This window comes from Hemibagrus wyckioides, linkage group LG02 (assembly GCF_019097595.1).
Source record: "Hemibagrus wyckioides isolate EC202008001 linkage group LG02, SWU_Hwy_1.0, whole genome shotgun sequence".
Lineage (NCBI taxonomy): Eukaryota > Metazoa > Chordata > Actinopteri > Siluriformes > Bagridae > Hemibagrus > Hemibagrus wyckioides.
In genome coordinates, this window is record NC_080711.1 from 18,458,928 (window position 1) to 18,482,914 (window position 23,987).

Consider the following 23,987-nt stretch of genomic DNA (forward strand, 5'->3'; position numbering starts at 1 on the left):
TCTCTCTGTAGTGTTAAATGAAATCAGGATTATAGTTAGGGCTTTTATTCACGTTTCATCCTTCTTCCAAAAGGAGGTGACTCATTCCTCCCAGACAGGGGGCATAGTCAAACATACATCTGCAGGTGGGCAGGTGTGTGTGTGTTTGTGTGTGTGTGTGTGTGTGTGTGGGCAAACCAGGAATCATGCAGATAAGATGAAACTAATTCATTTATTCATTCCCATAACTAATTAATCATATTATTATTGTTATGAGTAGACTCAGCACTCTCTCTTTTCTGGAACTTTCTCCAGTTCTCACTTAAAGGTGCTTAAGCAGAGAGTAGGGCACTAGTAAAGCAAGGAGGGCACATTCTGGAGAGCAGGAGGGCAAACTTAAGAAGAGGTTGAGCATTTTCAGGTAGGCTAACAGCACATTTAAGGAAGCGAGTGCTTTTGAGAGCCCTCTCATAACAGAGAGCAAGTGCACTAGAGTGGTTATTAGAGCGTGGCTCACCGTTTAAGACAGGGCAAGAAAAAAATAAACCTGATGTTTTAAAACGCTTGCCTTTCCGATTCCTTTTAAAAAATCTCTTCATTTTAGAGCATAAGACAGAACTGAAAAAAAGAAGCTGCACTTTTGAGTCAGGGAGGAAAATATATAAATATATCGATGTGAAGCTCTGGAAATTCTGCAGTAGTAACTCCCAGTCAGAGCTCTAGAGTCGGTAAGAGGTCCGAGACGTCATAGCATCCTGAACGCATGACTAAAAAGGTGCTTCTACCTTTTATCAGAGGCATTATCAAGAGCCTGGATGATAAGAGGTGGCAAGTCAGGTGTGTTCATCTAAAACGTGAGAGGTTTTAATCCAATCATCGATTGCCTTTGCCACAGTAAGTGGACTGCGTTGTTTGCGACTCTTCTTGTGCAAACAAGACAACAAGACAGTCAACACTGTTAAGCTACGTTCACACATACTGCAGTTTTATCGCTGCAAGTCAGCAGTAGGCGTTCCTACTACTGGTTGCCATAGCAACTTTTTTAAAAAATTGATCAGTAAGTGGTGCATTCCACTTGACAACAAATCAGTTTTCTTGTCGCTAAAATGAACCGTTCTAGAGGGAGATTTGGTTTGTGTATGAGCAGTGTGTGAGCTTCAGCAAGGATCACGGTGGTCGCTGCACATTGCAAGTATTTGCATAAAGTTCGACTTTTTGCAATTTTCTCGCATTGCTGGACACGCCCATGTCTAGTCAAAGTCAAAGTCAAAGAAGCTTTATTGTCACTTCAACCATATATAGCAGATGCAGTACACAGTGAAGTGAAACAACGTTCCTCCTAGACCAAAGGTGCTACTGTACACATAAAGACAAAGTACAGTGACGCAGACAAACATAGAGCTATAACATAAAGATAAAAAAATATATATAAAACTATAATTTAAAAATTAAAATTAAACTAAAAAAAATTAAACTATACTTAAACTATACTTAAGGTACAATCTTTAAGACATACAACAGAAGTGCACAGGAAGACAAAACAAGACAAGACAGTGCAGACAAACAACATATAAGCCGACTTTGTGAAAAGACCAAGACAATATTAGACAATGAAAGAACAGTGTATACAGTGATTGCAGTTATTGCAATTATTAAAGTGACACATGTAACAAGACTAATATAAATATAAATATGAAGTGAAACGTAAAGTGGCATGTGCGTGCAGGACATTTAGTGTGTGTGTGTGTGTATGTGTGTGTGTGTGTCTGACTATGTCCAGCACAGTCTAGTTCTTTTTTGTGCGTGTGTGTTATGTATGTGTGTGTGTCCGTGTCCAGCACAGTTCAGTTCTCCTTTGAGATCAGATCTTGGTTGTACGTGTCTGTGTGTGTGTGTGTGTGTCCAGCTCAGCTCAGTTCTCTGTTGAGATACCTGACTGCCTGAGGGAAGAAACTGTTCAACAGTCTGGTTGTGCGGGTCCGAATGCTTCGGCACCTCTTTCCGGATGGCAGGAGGGTGAAGAGTGTGTGTGAGGGGTGTGTGGGATCATCCACAATGCTGTTAGCTTTGCTATGCAGCGTGTGGAGTAAATGTCTGTAATAGAGGGAAGAGAGACTCCGATGATCTTCTCAGCTGTCCTCACTATACGCTGAAGGGTCTTGCGATCCGAAACGGTGCAATTTCCAAACCAGGCAGTGATGCAGCTGCTCAGGATGCTCTCGATGGTCCCTCTGTAGAAGGTGGTAAGGATGGGAGGTGGAAGATGACCCTTCCTCAGCCTTCGCAGGAAGTAGAGACGATGCTGGGCTTTCTTGGTGATGGAGCCAAGGAATTTGGTGCTCTTGACGATCTCCACGATGGACCCATCGATGTTCAGTGGAGAATGGTCACTCTTTGTTCTCCTGAAGTCAACAACCATCTCTTTAGTCTTGTCGACGTTCAGAGACAGGTTATTGACTTTACACCAGGCTGCTAGTTGTTGCACCTCCTCTCTATACGCTGACTCGTCGTTCTTACTGATGAGACCCACCACGGTCGTGTCATCGGCGAACTTGATGATATGGTTGGAGCTGTGCATTGCTGCACAGTCATAAGTCAGCAGAGTGAACAGCAGTGGACTGAGCACACAGCCCTGAGGAGCTCCAGTGTTCAGAGTGGTGGTGCTAGAGATGCTGTTCCCGATCCGGACTGACTGAGGTCTCCCAGTCAGGAAATCCAGGATCCAGTTGCAGAGGGAGGTGTTGATGCCTAGCAGACTCAGCTTCTCGATCAGGTGCTGAGGAATGATCATATTGAATGTTGAACTGAAGTCAATAAACAGCATTCGTAGGTAAGTGCCTTTATTGTCCAGGTCTGTGAGGGCCAGATGGAGGGTTGTGGTGATGGCATCGTCTGTGGAGCGATTTGGACGATATGTGAACTGCATGGGGTCAACTGAAGGTGGCAGCAGGTTCTTAATGTGCCTCATGATGAGCCTCTCGAAGCACTTCATGATGATGGGTGTGAGTGCAACGGGACGGTAGTCATTGAGACAAGACACTGGAGACTTCTTCGGCACGGGGACGATGGTGGTTGGCTTTAGGCACCAGCGCTCACTGTGGCTCATGTCATTAAAAGTCAATAGCTGAGTTGAAAATAAATGATCTCCATGACAGCTAGAAGTTTCTCACACTTGTAGTACGTGGTAACTGTGACAATCATGTTGATGTGAACAATAAAAATATCCTAACCCTGTAGTACTGAGGACTACGCTAATACTGACGTATCTGAAAATGCAGCAAAGAAATGCACACTGAATCAAAGAACCTGATCATGAGACAAATTTGTGTTGAAATAATAAGCTGTATCTGTATCGTGTCAAAAACAGCTTCCTCTAGAGAACACACACAGAGTATCTCTTCTAATTCCACCTAGATTTTTGAATAATCATTTTTTCCCCTCTCTTGCTTCACTATTTATTTATTTTTGCAAGACCCTGGCGTGTTTTGTAAGTCACTATTAAATCATGAGTGAAAGGAACGTGGCAATAAACATTAAACGTCGCTCATGTTCTGTAAAATGTTGACAGTTCTGATCAAAACCTCTTTAAATCTATAAGCCGTTTCTATCCACTTGCATTATTTAGCACTGCATTTTCACCCAATCCCTTATCATCAATCTTTCAGTCTAAAATATTGTAATTCCTGCAGCCAAAAATGTTTGCTTTTGCTGCAGCTGCATTTTTTGTGTTAAATACAAGTGAATACCAGTGAATTAAATACCAGTGAAGACTCAATTGTAATCACTTTCTATGATAGCTGTACTTGTGTATCGCAGATTTGCTTCACAAAATCCCGAAATCCTGGATGGACTGATTTTTGATACATTCACCCTTCATAGATTACAGTTCTTAAAAAAGTGGTTGGCTGGAAAAAAAAGGAAGAATCAATTAGATCCCCGACCAAAATAATGAACTAGAACCGAACTTAAAGACAAAAGTAGAATCAGGTCTATAAATAATTATGATGGAATTAATAATCTTCTGCTGTTTCGAATTACGGCTCTTAAAGAGGTAATGGATCCACGGATGCAGAGCCAGAATAGGTTTCTATACACACATATATAGATATATATATAGATATATATATGCTTGCTGCCAGGCTGAATATATTGTGCTCCATGAGCCAGACACGCACTGTTTACAATGCAAACTTACAGCATGACTCAGAGGTCAACTGTCAAGTCTCAGAAAGAGCTGAAAGTGTGTGTATCTCTGTGACGGGTTCAGACAGGAAGCACACTGATCACAGCGGTTGTTCCCTAACACACTACCGCGCTGTCCACCCCACTGATAACAGGCGAAGAACCACGGACCTTCTGCATCCCTGAGACAGATAACCAGCTCTGGGAAGCAGAGACACAGCCAGGAAGGAGGAAAGAAAAATAAAGTATACTCACATCTGACGCCGGGCCTTTATCTGCTCCGGGACAGGAGAAGGTGACAAACTCATGACAGCGCTTATGCACCACAAAACAGCACACTGGGAGAGAGAGACAAAAAATAGAGAAAGTTGCTGTTAGGATCTGGACAGCAATGAATTGTTGAAATGACAGTATGGTCCAGCAGAGGACAATTCTCAAGATTTCAGAGTAATTTATGCTAAAAAAAAAATGAGATGCTTATGGGAATGTTTTGCTTATGGGTATGAGAAGAAGTCCTAAAAAGAAAAAACCTTATTAATCAATTCTTTGTATTTCCTTGAAGTCACCTGCACATGTGTTTTAGCTGATTATGACATTAACATCGATAATTTTCACAATACACATGTATCACGAGTGGCAGGAGAACGCTGTGAGACAAATACGAGATGAGGCGAGGAGAAGAGGTTGTGCATAACAACACCAAAATAATAATAAAAAAACAAACAAAAATATGATGAGTTATGCTTACACAAACATATCCGTGTGCTTGAACAAGTGAGTGTGAAATCAGACCAACACTGCCAGGGGAACACTGGGAACAATCACACTCGGATTGGGATATGCCCAGTGTGAAAACGATACAGGTTTCAATTGGTTTGGTTTAGTTTGGATAAGGTCTGTGAAGTCACAACATGTCATGTCTTGAACCTCAGAGAAATGGCTCATTAGGCTAGAAATACTGAAAAATAATTCTGCTAACCTCTACAACACAAAAAACACAAAACAAGTCAACAAGTCTTTATCCAATGAAATCTACTCTAAGATGCAACATGCCTACTTGTAAATTCTATCCTGACTATTCTGTCTTATTATTTTGCCCTGGGTGCCCAAGTAAGCCAGAAGTGTCAGTGGCTCTAAGAACATATAATATTCCATGAATATTCAAGGAACCCCAAGGTGATGTCTAAAGATCTACAGCCCACTTTTGCACTGGCTAATGACTAGTCACTGCTCATGACTTCACCATCTGAACGAAGCAACTACAAGGACATGGACTTCTCTGGACTGTTCTACTGTTTTTATTTGATTAATTGTGGGGTCATTTCTTAATTATCTATAATTGTGTCATGATAATATATGATTCACTGTGATTTTATTCACGATCCTAGCATGTATTGTATACATGGTTTTACTTCTTTGCTCATTCTTACATACATTTATTTGTTTTCTGAGTCACAATGTTTTTGCCCTGGCTTTTGTTTTTATGCCCTTTTACATTATCTTAGCTGCAGGGATTATTGATGAAATCATTCATAAATATGTCCTTTGTATGCACACATCAGTTTAATGAGCATATGTTTTACATTTTTTATTGACTTTCATTTTTATTATATTGACTATAGCCTGGCTTTCTGTCTCCCGATTCTTCAATTGTCTTACTTTTGGTGAAACAGCAGGATTTTTAAGCACAGAACCTACAAGGCATTGAACAGGAATGAACAGAAGCTCTACAGGCGGTCAGATTTGAAGGTGGAACTCACAGAAAGATGATGACCCGACCCACACAATGCAGTCGAAGAACGGTTGAAGTATAGAGCACTTTTCATACTTGTGGTAGCTCAAAGTGTGTACAATCAAGCAGTAAAAAATAAATAAATATATAAATAAATAAATAATAAGAAGAAATATAATGCATAAAAATTAAATTCTAAAAGAAAATACAGATACAAAAAATTCAAAGTATGAATGAAATGACACAAATATATTATTATATAATACAATACAATATTATTGTGAAATGATATATAATATTTTGAAATAAAAAATATTTTAAAAAAATTGTAATAATAAAATAATAAAAAGACAACTACTATTCTTTCTCATCTACTATTAATGTTTAAATGTATTATATCATTTTATATTATTATATTTATTATTTATTATTATTTTACTATATTATACTAATATATTTTCAAATGATTTTTAAAAATTGTACAAAGCTTAGGTGTTTAAGGCAAATTTTTTGAAGCATAATAACAAAAGTTAAGGTGGCCTTTCCAAATTTTCTTTATTTCATTTAATTTCCAGAAGGCCAACATTAGTAGACCTCAGGTTATGTGCTGGAACATGGATGAATGGAGGATGGATGGATGGATGGATGGAGAAACTGATATAAATAACAATGCAAAAACATATATTCATTTTATAATAATATTAAGATATTTATTATACAATTCTGGTTTATAGCACTGATCTGTTGCTCTCCTTTTATACTGTATAATAGATAGATAGATAGATAGATAGATAGATAGATAGATAGATAGATAGATAGATAGATAGACAGACAGACAGACAGACAGACAGACAGACAGACAGATAGATAGATAGATAGATAGATAGATAGATAGATAGATAGATAGATAGTTTATTCTTTAGATTAATTAATCAATGTGCAATAATTTTGTACAATTAACAAACAATAAAAAATACATGATTTCTTGGGTTCTCTGTATCTATTTTAACTCTTAGTTGAAGATCTGATGCCACTTAATATCAAATCCATGCAGAAATACTGAAAGGTTCGCAACCTTTCGGTCACCATTGCTGCTTCTGTGAACTTTCCACCTTTGAGTAACATGAGATTGAGACAGCTTTCTCCATCAACACCTCTACTGAAACTGACACTCTCCCTGATCAGATAGCGCACTGTTCTATAGATGGCGGTGAATGGCCGGTGATTAGGAGAGCACCAGCTGCTGAGTGCCAGTGTTTTCTCTACATTTTGCTGGCAGCCATGTGAGTACGGTGTGCAGTAGTGCTTCTGTGAATAGACATCACAGCCAATGGCCCTGGGGCACACATAGACTTTTTGTTTAATATCAGTGCTTTTGAAATCATGTGGTGTATCCGTGCCTGCTGTTAACAGGTTTTCATAGGCACATCTGCTTAATGGTAAGAAAAAAAAAAGAAAAGACTGCTGAGATCTTCAAAAACGGCAGTGAGTCAGTGAGTCCCTGGTTACAAACTATGATCCACACATTAATATTATCAACAGTGTGTAATAAAAGAAGCAAAGTATTAATTACTGTCCTACTATTAATAGAATACTAATCAAAAAGGTTGAGAGTTCTAAACCCAGGTCCACCAAGCTGCCACTGCTGGGCCCTTGAGCAAGACCCTTAACCCTTAATTGCTCAGTTGTATAAATGAGATAAATATAAGTGATACTATTAGACTTTGGATATGTAGATGACATCACATATTCACTTTGAGAATTAGACCCCAGTTCAAATCTAACAAATGTGAGAAAAAATGGATCTGAGTTACATGTTCTTCATGGCCTGACCTGGATAGTTTTGCAGCCACACAGTCAAGCATCTTTATAGTTAGAAAGCTACATAGCTGCCATATTCAGAGATGTGTAATGGCCTTTGTGTGGAGAAATACTCAAATACATACTTAAATGCAGGATGCCTTAGTATTGATGTAGCAGTTTCCCTTCACTAGAACTAAAACCTGTTCCTGCATGACAATGTCCCTGTGCATAATGCAAACTCGTGAAGACATGGTGTGTTAAGGTTGGAGTGGAAGAACTTGAGTGTCCTAAACAGAGCCCTGATTCTGACTCAACTCTACTGAACACCTTTGGGATGAACTGGAACACCACCAGACTGCATCCCAGACCTTTTCGTCTGAAATCAGGGGTTGATCTCACTAATATTCTTGTAGCTGTATGAACACAAATCCCCACATCTATGGTTCAAATGCTAGTGGAAAGCAAACTCAGTAGAGTAGAGGTTATGATAACAACAAAAATCTTAAACGTGGATTAGAATGTTCATAAAGGTGTGATGATCAGGAGTCCACAAACCTTGGGCCATCCAAAAATGACCGAAAATGACCATTATGCTTGTTGGAAGAAATTGTTTTTAACCTTTCACATCTGAATGAGACTGGATCTCATTTTTCAAAATGGATACAAACAAATTTCCTCATAAATCGCTTCCATAATTTGCATTTATGTAACTGGTGTATGTTACATTACTGCAGTATTATACAAAGGTCTAGATTAGGTATAGTCAAGTTTAAAGCTTTTTTTTCACTGGACTTATAAATTAAAAATTCTGTGTCATTGACAGTAATCCAAATCAAATAAAGACTAGTCATTCAACTGGAAAAAGAAACAGTGACATATAAAAGGAAGAAGTGTTGCTGCATTAGTGAAAGATGTAGGAAACATTGTGCCTAGTCACCATTTACTCATCATTTTTGCCATTTCCAACTCTAATTAAATAAGGCTATAATGGAGTTTTGTGGGCGTCAGTTAGCTTACATTATTGCAGATTTTATTTAGCGTATAATAGCAAGCTAACTACTGTAGCCTAAGCAAACAGACATTATTTGAATGATTTTTGGTTGCAGTTTGAGAAAGGAATATGACAGTTATCTTACACTGTGTAACATTATGTCATGACGCATTACAGCCATAAGAAATACAGCTCAGTTTAGCTTCAGTTATCTTGTTTGTAAAGTTACCCTTTAGGCTGTGTTCACACATTTTCCCTCTGGCGCAGTATTAAGTAAGTGCTGCTTGTGCTTGTTCTTTGTCTTAAGTGTTTTCTTTCTAGTCCTGTCTCTAGATGACTATTTATTCTGTCTTACTGCAAAGTCTTATCATGCATAAATCCTCAATATTTCTCTCCACTTTGGTCTCTTGCTAATTTCTACTCACCAGCAAGCTCTCCTGCATGATACACCATCTACAAACTGGGCTTGTGGTAACTAAGTGCTTCCTAGGAGACACAGCTGCAGAAGCCAGCTGCTGCATATTTTTTTAACTGCTTAACATATTGCTATCTGCCCTCTTCCGCATGCATGAGCTTGAGCAAATCATACTCTTAGAAATTAGTCACATTACCCAGCCGGCTACTGTAAACACTAGCAGTAAACACGCTAGACGTAAAAAAAAATCTTTTGTTTTAGCATGGACTACATGGCACACTTCTCTCTTTTCCTCTGTGTTGGATCTCTGTGCTGGTGAAAAGAGCAAACTTTCCCGCACCATATGGACAAACAGTCGAGTGTGTTGGTGCCACACAATTCAGCTCAACACCTACACACCCTGTCTGTCTCTCTGTGTCTTTCTCACTCGCTGTCTAAGCAGTTTCCAGTATCAGGAAAGGAGAAATATTCCTCTAATATCCATCCTTGTATGTATTTCACTGAAAAGTGTTTCGACTTTTCAGTGTAGCAGACCCTGTAAGTCTACCTCTTTCATTCTTTGCGTGTGTGAGCGTGTAAGTGTGTGTGTGTGTTTGCGTGGGTGGTGACAGGTGCACTGAGTGTGTGTTAAAGGTTACAGCAAGATTCTGACTATAAAGAGAAAAGCACACAACCCAAAAAGGACACATATGTCCTTTATACCCAAAGAGTTTCACTCATGGCCTTTTATTTCCTTTAAAAAAGAAAATATTAAATAAGTAAATAAATAAATAAAATAAGCCCCTCCCAATACCTTCATTACCCCTTTACCTTCTGTGCAGGGAAATACAGAGTGGAAGATTAGATAGAGAGTGTAAAAATGAATCGAGACTGCCAAGTTTCACTGGAGATAAGATGATTCAGTGTATTGTAACTATGCCAGTGCAGAAAGATAGACTGGGAGAGAGAGAGGCAGAAATAAAGAAAGAGAGAGATAGAGAGAGAGAGGACGAGGGGGTTGTGGGAGCAGGTAGCAAGTGCCAGGTTTAATTGGCGTTAAGCATGCTCAGTGTGTGTGGATTAGATCAACCTCCCCCGCATCGGGCCTGCTATTTATTATTTAATGGCGTCTTTAATTATGAAAAGGCGGATTGGCCTCCTGCGGAGGTGACAAAAGCTAGACAAGGCACGCTCTCACCTTTCACCCCTCACCACCCCGTTTACATCTGACCTCCATCCCCACCCCTCATCAAACACATCATCCTCCAACATTAAGCCAGAAATTGGCAGTATAAGAAACTGAAAGTGTGCTAAACATATAGCTGGTGCAATAAAAAGATTCTACTGGGGCAGCTGGTAAAAATTAGCAAGCCAGGCCTTCTACCATTGAACTCCCAGGCCCTAGCAAAAAAGACATTAAAATAAAACTTCATACTTTTTTTATCACCAAACATTAGATTTGCTGGTAACAAATGTTTTTTTTTAATTAGGTACAAGAGCAAACCAGCGTTCATCAGAAAAATGCACAGAATGATGTCTTTTCTTTCCAGCTCAGGCTGTAGATTCATGCAGCACATCAGTGTAACCTACACAAAGGGTAATATTTTTCATCCCACTCCTCTGACCATCCATAATACAGCAGCAGTGATTAAGGAGGTGAAATACAGTCGTGGGTGTAATAAATGCAAACAAGTGGATTATTTATTATCACCCTTTATATATATATATATGTATATATATATATATATATATATATATATATATATATATATATATATATATATATATATATATATATATATATATATATATATGTATACTTTGCTCATCTGTGCTCAGGTTTGGATTCAGAGGAAGCATGGCATGATCCCAGTAGAGCATTACAGATTTGAACCACTTAAAAAAAATCACAAATGCAGCAGTTTAGTTCTCTTTAGCTGTGTGTGTATGTGTGTGTTTGCTCTACACCATTCTCATTATGCCAACAATAAAACCCTGTGATATAATCCATTGCTCAACCCTAATAGTTTCACTGTCAAGCTATTAGTAGATAGTCATTAAAAGGGACAGATTTGGCAGCGGTGAAAGAGGTATGAATGTGACAGAGAAAAAAAAATGGCTATAGCGTTGGTTTATTTTTGCCAGGAACAAAAAAAAGAGTGAGAATTTCCTCTTGAATGTATTCTGGCTTACTCTATATAACAAACACGCAACTGGAAATGGTTGCTACCATGTAATATTCCGACGAATTTCAGACGGGATTGTCTCAGAACAAAGGACCTCCTTCGGGAAAGAAGGATCAAGTGTTTTTCGAGTTCCGACGCCGCAGTGTAGGAGCTTCGTATGTTGAACTTAGAACAGAAAGGATTCTTGGCAAGTATCACAATCAGAGTTGTCAGATTTCTGTTCTGTAGATCGCTAGTGTTTATCCAATATCGCTACTTATTTTAGCCGCATGCATTGATTGCACAGATCCCGGAATAGCAACGGCTATTTTTATTTTTTTTTTTTATTTTCTAACCACAAATAAAAATGTACTGTAAAAGCTTTGGAGCTTGAATAACGTTTAGCATTCAAGCACTAAACCAGGACAACACTTCGAGCTTGGACTTGTCTGGACATCGTTGCATATATGCACTAAAACTGTGCACATATTACACTTTATTCATAAACATAATCATATTCATGATGTTCGTGTCATCAGCCATTGTATTGTATCTCTGTTTTCATTTTATTGTATTTTATATATATGTAAATTATAAATACAAATATATGTAAATTCAGGCCCTGCGATGGACCCTAATTAGGAATAATGCGGGTTTTGAAAATGGATGGACGGATATGTAAATTCATATCCTATTTTTATTCCATTTGACTCTATTTTTATAACACAGACAGTCATAAAAAATCACTTCACTCCATTATGTACTGTGTATAACTGTGGATGTGAATAAAATTTTAATTCAAAACTGTGGCTAAATCTTAAAACTGCTGTTATGAAGAGAGGACTTTTATTTTGTGTTAATGCTGCCCAAAGGAAAAAAGTTTGTTTCCATTGAAATGATTGTTTCAAAGCATCATTCCAATTAATTGTGCTGTAGATTAAAATTTTTTTGTGTGTGTGTCCAGTGCAAATGATCTCTTTAGAGTAGCGCTAATGCACAACGAACCGGATTCAGAGCCTAACCCACACCACAGAGCTCATTAGTGACCGAGACACACCTACAATCGCAGGCTGAACGCATAGTGCCTATAGCTGAGCGACAATGTGGCTGGAAATTTCTGAAGAACTAATTTTTTCCTGCCAGAAAATGTACATTATTGAGTGCAACTATATAGATAATGTCTTTTATCAGATTTGATCACACCTTCATCCTGAGCTGGAGATACAATTCCATCTCTATTACACATCTATCCATGCACATCAACCCAACATACATTTACATGCATAATAAAGTGGCGTGAAATATTTATGAGTGTATTGATGAGGCCATGCTCAGGCCCCGGTTCGACACAATTCAATTAGAAAGTGAAATAGCCTGCTGCTGCTCCTCACAGCGCATTGCCGACTCCGCTTTGTAGTGCAGTGTATCCTCAGTGCTTGCAGTGAAACACAAGAGCACACCCACACACTTAAACCCCAAACACACATACACACTTAAGTGCACACTCCCACAAAGACACCCACGCATGTCCATATCTACTTCTGGAGAACTGCGAAGCTTCACTTGATCAGCTCTGATTACAGCAGTGACTGCAGCTCAATTCCGTAAAGTTGTACGATATTTCCGTGCTTACTTTTTTTTTCTTTTTCTTTTTTTTTTTTTTTTTTTACCTAAATTAATATAAACAAACTTTATTAGTTCATGCTTTGAACTTATGGTTCATGGTTAGGTTAATATTAATTCAGGTTTTAATGCATGATTATTCAAGTTCATTTTTACAGCATTTTTCCTAGACCCAAGACCAAGGATTCAGAATGTTTGGTCAAATATAAAAGCTGTTATTTGAGTCAGAGCTGAACTCAGAGGTCTGATGTTCACTTCCAGGTTGTCTGCTGGCTGTGGAACAGGGGAAAGACCTTTATTTGCTAATGTAACATCAGTTTAAAGGATTTTGTGGCGTGTTTATGTAGGCGAGTCAGTGTGATTGGTGGCATGTTATCACTCTTTCTGTCAAAGGGCAGGTCTAATGCTATGAAGCCACATTTTCACTGCACTCGACTCGCTACAGAGTGCAAGTGTGTGAGTAGTAGAGAAAGCAGTGCAACTGCAAATAATCTGGTGGCCTGCATGCCTAAAAAATGTGTATTGCAATCATTGCCTGCCTGAGAGCATCCACTCTCCAGATCATCTGTAGATGAGAAATGATAAGCATTAATGGCTTAGCTGCTTATCATGTTTACTTCACACTTCAAAGGTTAGGAGTTTAATTTTCGCCTCTACCCTACCCTGTATGCCTGGATACTCAATTTTCCACCAAAACTTAATTCCAGGGGTGTAGTAGAGTGTATTAATCACTATAATCACAGCTAGCAGAGCAAAACAACAATTTTCGCATCAAGCATCTGATCAAAAAATCCTAAGAAATGTAAACTATAACAGACGTGACAGTAAGAAGTAAGAATGAGACCTAATATGCGTCACTGCAGTTCTATCAGTTGCTACAGAATCTTTGTTTTCATCAAGGCGTTTTGTATTACGACAGCTAGCTATTAGCATTCAGATAATGTGTATCATTATCATGCTAGCTAGCATCTGAGAGATTTGGAACAAAGCTGTGGTTAACCTTAGCTAATGGTTTTACACGCTTCCTGGATTCTCAATGAAGATAATGTACAGGGAATTAACTATTAGTAACTAAAACACTTTACTTTCACAATTTTTTTTACTATAGCTTAAATGAAGAAGTTTAAGATACACCTCACACACAAATCTTACAACACTTTTCCTTTAGGTGCAATTTATCTTCTCTGATTAAGAATCTAAAACTGACCCAGAACTTTCCCAACTTCATCTCCATCTATCTAAATGCCCCTGACTGAACACTGTGTTAATTTGTCTGGACAAATGATCAGAGACCTGTCTCGCTGTCTCCAGTGAATCTAAACAGCCACCTTGAGCGATAAATGAGACACAGCCGAGTGTCCCGTGTGGCTTCTTAGTCCTTGGAAAGTCCTTGATCTACAAAAGACCCCCCTCACACACAGACACACACATACAGAGCCAGATTGATAGGCGCTATGTTTAATATAATTATCCCGGGTCCTCGTTAAAAGGAGGCCACCGTTAAGGCGGAGGATATTTCGGTGTCTCCGTCTCTGTCTGAACACTTCAGCACCGGCAACAACGAGGACAGGTGTACATGAGAGACGCTAACGCAACACACACACACTCACACAACCCACACGAGTGAAGCATGACTCCGCTAACATTTTGGTAACTTGTTGATTTTTCAGAGAAATATAATAATACCAGTGACACCAAAGAGCTGTAGAATGTTGCATGTATGTAGAATTCATAAAGAGTCACAAATTGTAAAAGTATAACATTTTACATCAGTATTTTTCAGAGAAAGTACTCTAAAAAAGTAAAAGAAAGTTTTGTTTACAGGTAGGCTGAAGTTAATTAGAGATCCAGTTTTTAAAAAAATGACATTGAAAACTTGAATATAGGAATTTCTTCTCTTATTTTCTGTTCTCAGATTTTAATCTAAATTAGAATGATTAAACTTTTTGTTTTTTAACATAAGTAGAATTATCAGCCAAAAGAACACAGCCATTTCAAGTGTTTTTCCAAGAGAGAGAGAGAGCGAGAGAGAGAGAGATTTTTTTATTTTTGCTGTGTCCAAGGTCTGATTTTTCTTCCGTAAAAGTTTCCCCGATGCTTTAAAAGGACAAAACTATTAATCAGTCTCATATTTATGCATTTTAATACTGGACACCAATTCCAGTGCATAATTTTCTGATTGTATTTCTGTTTGCTCTTTGCTCAAGCAAGTATTCCAGTAACTCAAGTGTAAATACATGACCATGCTGTTGCTAAGGTTTCAGCTAAATAGCCTGTGAATCAGATGAGAATGAGGACAAAATACACCTGATAAATATAGTACGATATTTATCGGGCAACCGAAAAAAGACAGAACAAAAAATAATAAAATAAATAAATAGATCAGATGTGAGAAAGGTCACTTCAATACATACATTAGACGCACAATTTGGTTAAGTCTGTGATCATTGCCATCGTCAGCGTGACTGCGAGCGAGCTTGAATCTGACGGCAAAACCGAGTGCTGCCTGCTTGTCAACATTTTCAGACTGAAGACACAAGCAGCTTCGTTAGCATTTAACGCTGGACAGCTCTGAGCACCTGCATGGTGAGGTACCTTTGTGATACTATTGTCACTGTTAAAGTCATGCTGTGTGTGCAGCAGAAACATTTGGGTTCTCTTTAGAGTCTGGTTCCTCTCAAGGTTTCTTCCACATGTCATCCCAGGGAGTCTGGATTGCATATTAGTGATCTAAAGACAAAGCTACTGAAAAAAATAATGCTGCTCTGTGACAACTGTGTATAGTATCTAGTGTTAAAGATGCTATACAAATAAAATCTCTTCTCTTGAGCCTGGCTTAACTCCAGTGTTCCACTGTAGTGACAATTTGTGCCTTAACCATCTGTTTTGATTACAGAACCTGGACTCATGTTCATTTTTTAGCTTTTAGTTGAGATGAATGAGGGCAAATAGAAGTAGAAACTGTCTTTGTAAAGCTAAAGCAGTAAGTAGAACCATCATAAATTACACATGCGTCTGATTTTATGCACTGTACTGAAGCTGAGACACGCCTCAAGCCACAAGCTACTGATTTTTGATATGAAACCCCTTCAGAACCCAGCATTCGGATAAAGAGCAGAGGCACCTATGAATCCATCATTATTGTTCAGAGATAAAGAAAATTCAGATTGGGGAGTTGAAGCCTTACAATCACATCTAAAATGACACCTGGAGCAACGGGCCATGGGGCAGAACTCTGCTACAGGAAGGATAAATGAAATGGCACCTCACTGTGCTGTCAGGATGAGGCTGAGGCTGAGGCTGTGGTGAATGTGTAGTAGAGTCGTTGTTTATTCGCTTCATTTGCATCCTTACATAAGCCACACACTCACAGCAGCCGTGATCTGTTTTGCATCCAGTTCACTCAGCTGCACTTATACATATACACATACACAATGAAGAGCAATTATACTAACATGGTATTGTGTGTGATCTGACAAAGTCTTAATAAGTGACAGAGATTGAGAGAAAATCTGAGACAGGAAGAGAGTGAAAGAGGGAGACCTGCTGTCCGCCTGGCCTCAGTGTATGGCGAGTTTCCCAGCACAATGTGCACTCATACTTTTATCATGACGTGTTTTTGCTCTGGCTTCGTTCCTGTCTTCACCCCTGTCTTATTTCCTGATTGTTGTTCACCTGTTCTCTGTCTGGATCTTGAAAAGTTTGCCTATTTATGCTCTCCTTTTCCTCTGTCTTGTCAGATTGCATTTGCACATTTGCACACTTGTCAACCTTGTTTTCTTTTCCCATATGTATCTGATTATGGATAATGAAGTTGCCTTCATGTTTGTGATTATGATGATTATTGGTTTCACCCTCAATAATGAAGCATCTGAGCTTTTAATCAACTCACGTTACAACCCCATGGGAAATATGCCCTAATTCTTTTCTCAGAAATCATGGAGTTTAAGTTAAAGTCATTTAACTATTAGCCTTTTAGTGATTGATAGACTGACTCTTCATGTCTTGTTGTGTCTTGTAAATTTTCCTTTGGGATGAATAAAGTATCTATCTATCTATCTATCTATCTATCTATCTATCTATCTATCTATCTATCTATCTATCTATCTATCTATCTATCTATCTATCTATCTATCTATCTATCTATCTATCTATCTATCTATCTATCTAAATCCGTGTGATATTTTATCATGTATTTAAGTCTATGCTTGGTTGAACATGCTTGTTCCTTGGTTTTAACCCTCTTTTGATATCCTGAGCACACTGAACACTGTGACTGATTAAACACTGAACACTGTGACTGATTAAACACTGAACACTGTGACTGATAAAACACTGAACACTGTGACTGATAAAACACTGAACACTGTGAGTGATTACACACTGAACACTGTGACTGATAAAACACTGAACACTGTGACTGATAAAACACTGAACACTGTGACTGATTAAACACTGAACACTGTGACTGATTAAACACTGAACACTGTGATTGATAAAACACTGAACACTGTGACTGATTAAACACTGAACACTGTGACTGATTAAACACTGAACACTGTGACTGATAAAACACTGAACACTGTGAGTGATTACACACTGAACACTGACTGATTAAACACTGAACACTGTGACTGATTAAACACTGAACACTGTAACTGATAGAACACTGAACACTGTGACTGGTCAAACACTGAACAATGTGACTGATTAAACACTGAACACTGTGACTGATCGAACACTGAACACTGTAACTGATAGAACACTGAACACTGTGACTAATAGAACACTGAACACTGTAACTGATAGAACACTGAACACTGTGACTAAGAGAACACTGAACACTGTGACTGATTAAACACTGAACACTGTGACTGATCGAACACTGAACACTGTGACTAATAGAACACTGAACACTGTGACTAAGAGAACACTGAACACTGTGACTGATTAAACACTGAACACTGTGACTAATAGAACACTGAACACTGTGACTAAGAGAACACTGAACACTGTGACTGATTAAACACTGAACACTGTGACTAAGAGAACACTGAACACTGTGACTGATTAAACACTGAACACTGTGACTGATCGAACACTGAACACTGTAACTGATAGAACACTGAACACTGTGACTAATAGAACTCTGAACACTGAACACTGTAACTGATAGAACACTGTAACTGATAGAACACTGTAACTGATAGAACACTGAACACTGTGACTAATAGAAAACTGAACACTGTGACTGATCGAACACTGAACAATGTGACTGATTAAACACTGAACACTGTGGCTAATAGACCACTGAACACTGTAACTGATAGAACACTGTAACTGATAGAACACTGAACACTGTGACTAATAGAAAACTGAACACTGTGACTGATCGAACACTGAACAATGTGACTGATTAAACACTGAACACTGTGGCTAATAGAACACTGAACACTGTAAGTGATGGAACACTGAACACTGCGACTAATAGAACTCTGAACACTGAACACTGTGACTGATTAAACACTGAACACTGTGACTGATTAAACACTGAACACTGTGACTGATTAAACACTGAACACTGTGACTGATTAAACACTGAACACTGTGACTGATAAAACACTGAACACTGTGAGTGATTACACACTGAACACTGTGACTGATTAAACACTGAACACTGTGACTGATTAAACACTGAACACTGTGACTGATTAAACACTGAACACTGTGACTGATTAAACACTGAACACTGTGACTGATTAAACACTGAACACTGTGACTAATAGAACACTGAACACTGTGACTAAGAGAACACTGAACACTGTGACTGATTAAACACTGAACACTGTGACTGATTAAACACTGAACACTGTGACTAATAGAACACTGAACACTGTGACTAAGAGAACACTGAACACTGTGACTGATTAAACACTGAACACTGTGACTAAGAGAACACTGAACACTGTGACTGATTAAACACTGAACACTGTGACTAAGAGAACACTGAACACTGTAACTGATAGAACATTGAACACTGTGACTAATAGAACTCTGAACACTGTAACTGATAGAACACTGTAACTGATAGAACACTGAACACTGTGACTGATAGAACACTGAACACTGTAACTGATAGAACACTAACTGATAGAACACTGAACACTGTAACTAATAGAACTCTGAACACTGTAACTGATAGAACACTGTAACTGATAGAACACTGAACACTGTGACTGATAGAACACTGAACACTGTAACTGATAGAACACTAACTGATAGAACACTGAACACTGTAACTGATAGAACACTGTAACTGATAGAACACTGAACACTGTGACTAATAGAACTCTAAACACTGAACACTGTAACTGATAGAACACTGAACACTGTAACTGATAGAACACTGTAACTGATAGAACACTGAACACTGTGACTAATAGAAATCTGAACACTGAACACTGTGACTGATTAAACACTGAACACTGTGGCTAACAGACCACTGAACACTGTAACTGATAGAACATTGAACACTGTGACTAATAGAAAACTGAACACTGTGACTGATCGAACACTGAACAATGTGACTGATTAAACACTGAACACTGTGGCTAATAGAACACTGAACACTGTAAGTGATGGAACACTGAACACTGCGACTAATAGAACTCTGAACACTGAACACTGTGACTGATTAAACACTGAACACTGTGACTGATTAAACACTGAACACTGTGACTGATTAAACACTGAACACTGTGACTGATTAAACACTGAACACTGTGACTGATAAAACACTGAACACTGTGAGTGATTACACACTGAACACTGTGACTGATTAAACACTGAACACTGTGACTGATTAAACACTGAACACTGTGACTAATAGAACACTGAACACTGTGACTAAGAGAACACTGAACACTGTGACTGATTAAACACTGAACACTGTGACTGATTAAACACTGAACACTGTGACTAATAGAACACTGAACACTGTGACTAAGAGAACACTGAACACTGTGACTGATTAAACACTGAACACTGTGACTAAGAGAACACTGAACACTGTGACTGATTAAACACTGAACACTGTGACTAAGAGAACACTGAACACTGTAACTGATAGAACATTGAACACTGTGACTAATAGAACTCTGAACACTGTAACTGATAGAACACTGTAACTGATAGAACACTGAACACTGTGACTGATAGAACACTGAACACTGTAACTGATAGAACACTAACTGATAGAACACTGAACACTGTAACTAATAGAACTCTGAACACTGTAACTGATAGAACACTGTGACTGATAGAACACTGAACACTGTAACTGATAGAACACTAACTGATAGAACACTGAACACTGTAACTGATAGAACACTGTAACTGATAGAACACTGAACACTGTGACTAATAGAACTCTAAACACTGAACACTGTAACTGATAGAACACTGAACACTGTAACTGATAGAACACTGTAACTGATAGAACACTGAACACTGTGACTAATAGAAATCTGAACACTGAACACTGTGACTGATTAAACACTGAACACTGTGGCTAACAGACCACTGAACACTGTAACTGATAGAACATTGAACACTGTGACTAATAGAACTCTGAACACTGTAACTGATAGAACACTGAACACTGTAACTGACAGAACACTGAACACTGTAACTGACAGAACACTGAACACTGTAATTGATAGAACACTGAACACTGTAACAGATAGAACACTGAACACTGTGACTAATTAAACATTGAACACTGTGACTAATAGAACTCTGAACACTGTAACTGATAGAACACTGAACACTGTAACTGATAGAACACTGTAACTGTTAGAACACTGAACACTGTGACTAATAGAACACTGAACACTGTAACTGATAGAACACTGTAACTGATAGAACACTGAACACTGTAACTGATAGAACACTGTAACTGATAGAACACTGAACACTGTGACTAATAGAACTCTAAACACTGAACACTGTAACTGATAGAACACTGTAACTGATAGAACACTGAACACTGTGACTAATAGAAATCTGAACACTGAACACTGTGACTGATTAAACACTGAACACTGTGGCTAATAGACCACTGAACACTGTAACTGATAGAACACTGAACACTGTAACTGATAGACCACTGAACACTGTAACTGATCGAACACTGAACACTGTAACTGATAGACCACTGAACACTGTAACTGATCGAACACTGAACACTGTAACTGATAGAACACTGAACACTGTAACTGATAGAACACTGAACACTGTGACTAATAGAAATCTGAACACTGTGACTGATTAAACACTGAACACTGTGGCTAATAGACCACTGAACACTGAACACTGTAACTGATAGAACACTGTAACTGATAGAACACTGAACACTGTGACTAATAGAACTCTAAACACTGAACACTGTAACTGATAGAACACTGTAACTGATAGAACACTGAACACTGTGACTAATAGAAATCTGAACACTGAACACTGTGACTGATTAAACACTGAACACTGTGGCTAATAGACCACTGAACACTGTAACTGATAGAACACTGAACACTGTAACCGATAGACCACTGAACACTGTAACTGATCGAACACTGAACACTGTAACTGATAGACCACTGAACACTGTAACTGATCGAACACTGAACACTGTAACTGATAGAACACTGAACACTGTAACTGATAGAACACTGAACACTGTGACTAATAGAAATCTGAACACTGTGACTGATTAAACACTGAACACTGTGGCTAATAGACCACTGAACACTGAACACTGTAACTGATAGAACACTGAACACTGTGACTAATAGAACACTGAACACTGTGACTAATAGAAATCTGAACACTGTGACTGATTAAACACTGAACACTGTGGCTAATAGACCACTGAACACTGTAACTGATAGAACACTGAACACTGTAACTGATAGAACACTGAACACTGTGACTGATCAAACACTGAACAATGTGACTGATTAAACACTGAACACTGTGACTAATAGAACACTGAACACTGTGACTGATCGAACACTGAACACTGTAACTGATAGAACACTGAACACTGTGACTAATAGAAAACTGAACACTGTGACTGATCGAACACTGAACACTGTAACTGATAGAACACTGAACACTGTGACTAATAGAAAACTGAACACTGTGACTGATCGAACACTGAACAATGTGACTGATTAAACACTGAACACTGTGGCTAATAGACCACTGAACACTGTAACTGATAGAACACTGTAACTGATAGAACACTGAACACTGTAATTGATAGAACACTGTAACTGATAGAACACTGAACACTGTAACTGATGGAACACTGAACACTGCGACTAATAGAACTCTGAACACTGAACACTGTAACTGATAGAACACTGAACACTGTAACTGATAGAACACTGTAACTGATAGAACACTGAACACTGTGACTAATAGAACTCTGAACACTGTAACTGATAGAACACTGTAACTGATGGAACACTGAACACTGTGACTGATCGAACACTGAACAATGTGACTGATTGAACACTGAACAATGTGACTGATTAAACACTGAACACTGTGGCTAATAGACCACTGAACACTGTAACTGATAGAACACTGAACACTGAGTAATAGAGCTCTGAACACTGAACACTGTAACTGATAGAACACTGAATACTGTGAGTAATAGAACTCTGAACACTGAACAGTGTAACTGATAGAACACTGAACACTGTGAGTAATAGAACTCTGAACACTGTGACTGATAGAACACTGAACACTGTGAGTAATAGAACTCTGAACACTGAACACTGTGACTGATAGAACACTGAACACTGTGAGTAATAGAACACTGAACACTGTGACTGATTAAACACTGAACACTGTGGCTAATAGACCACTGAACACTGTAACTGATAGAACACTGAACATTGTGAGTAATAGAACTCTGAACACTGAACACTGTAACTGATAGAACACTGAATACTGTGAGTAATAGAACTCTGAACACTGAACAGTGTAACTGATAGAACACTGAACACTGTGAGTAATAGAACTCTGAACACTGAACACTGTGACTGATAGAACACTGAACACTGTGAGTAATAGAACTCTGAACACTGAACACTGTAACTGATAGAACACTGAATACTGTGAGTAATAGAACTCTGAACACTGAACACTGTGACTGATAGAACACTGAATACTGTGAGTAATAGAACTCTGAACACTGAACACTGTAACTGATAGAACACTGAACATTGTGAGTAATAGAACTCTGAACACTGAACACTGTAACTGATAGAACACTGAATACTGTGAGTAATAGAACTCTGAACACTGAACAGTGTAACTGATAGAACACTGAACACTGTGAGTAATAGAACTCTGAACACTGAACACTGTGACTGATAGAACACTGAACACTGTGAGTAATAGAACTCTGAACACTGAACACTGTGACTGATAGAACACTGAACACTGTGAGTAATAGAACTCTGAACACTGAACACTGTGACTGATAGAACACTGAACACTGTGAGTAATAGAACTCTGAACACTGAACACTGTGACTGATCGAACACTGAATACTGTGACTGACAGAACACAAAGCATGATGTGTAAAACTACTGCCACTATCAAAACCGCAGGCATAGTGAATGACAACACAGCAAGCACGATGATGTTACTCTGAGAAACCGAGAGTGAGACTGGTGTAATGCGAGAGACGTGATGTTGAGAGTCATTTGTTCTCAGCGAGCGAGAGAGAATAGAAAAATGAGTGCTGTTTGATTTTGCCCTTTAATGCCGGTGGTAATGGTCGTTATGCAAGTAAGGAGAGGCTGCCTACGCAGTGCGAATAAATATAGCAGGATACGCACTGAGCAGAGAGAGGGGTCAGAGAGTCAGCGCCAATACACAGCTGTTCTGAATTCACACCCATGCACACACTCACACTCACACATACACTCATACACTGCGCTTTAGCACTGCCTACAGCTAAGCACACTTCAGGTGTCCTACGCTTGTACACTGTACACTAACATGAACTCTTTAGACTTTATCAGCCAACTGTGTGAGACATTA

General features: G+C 38.6%; 1 protein-coding gene across 2 annotated transcripts in view; it reads right to left on the reverse strand.

Annotated features, from left to right (window-relative positions):
- prkcbb (protein kinase C, beta b) overlaps positions 1-23,987 on the reverse strand; it is a 105,155-nt gene that overhangs the window by 68,349 nt on the left and 12,819 nt on the right. For both annotated transcript variants that reach the window (XM_058415050.1, XM_058415042.1), the window contains exon 3: positions 4,417-4,499. In XM_058415050.1, coding sequence (XP_058271033.1) covers positions 4,417-4,499 — 83 coding nt within the window. The remainder of the gene's footprint in view (positions 1-4,416; positions 4,500-23,987) is intronic.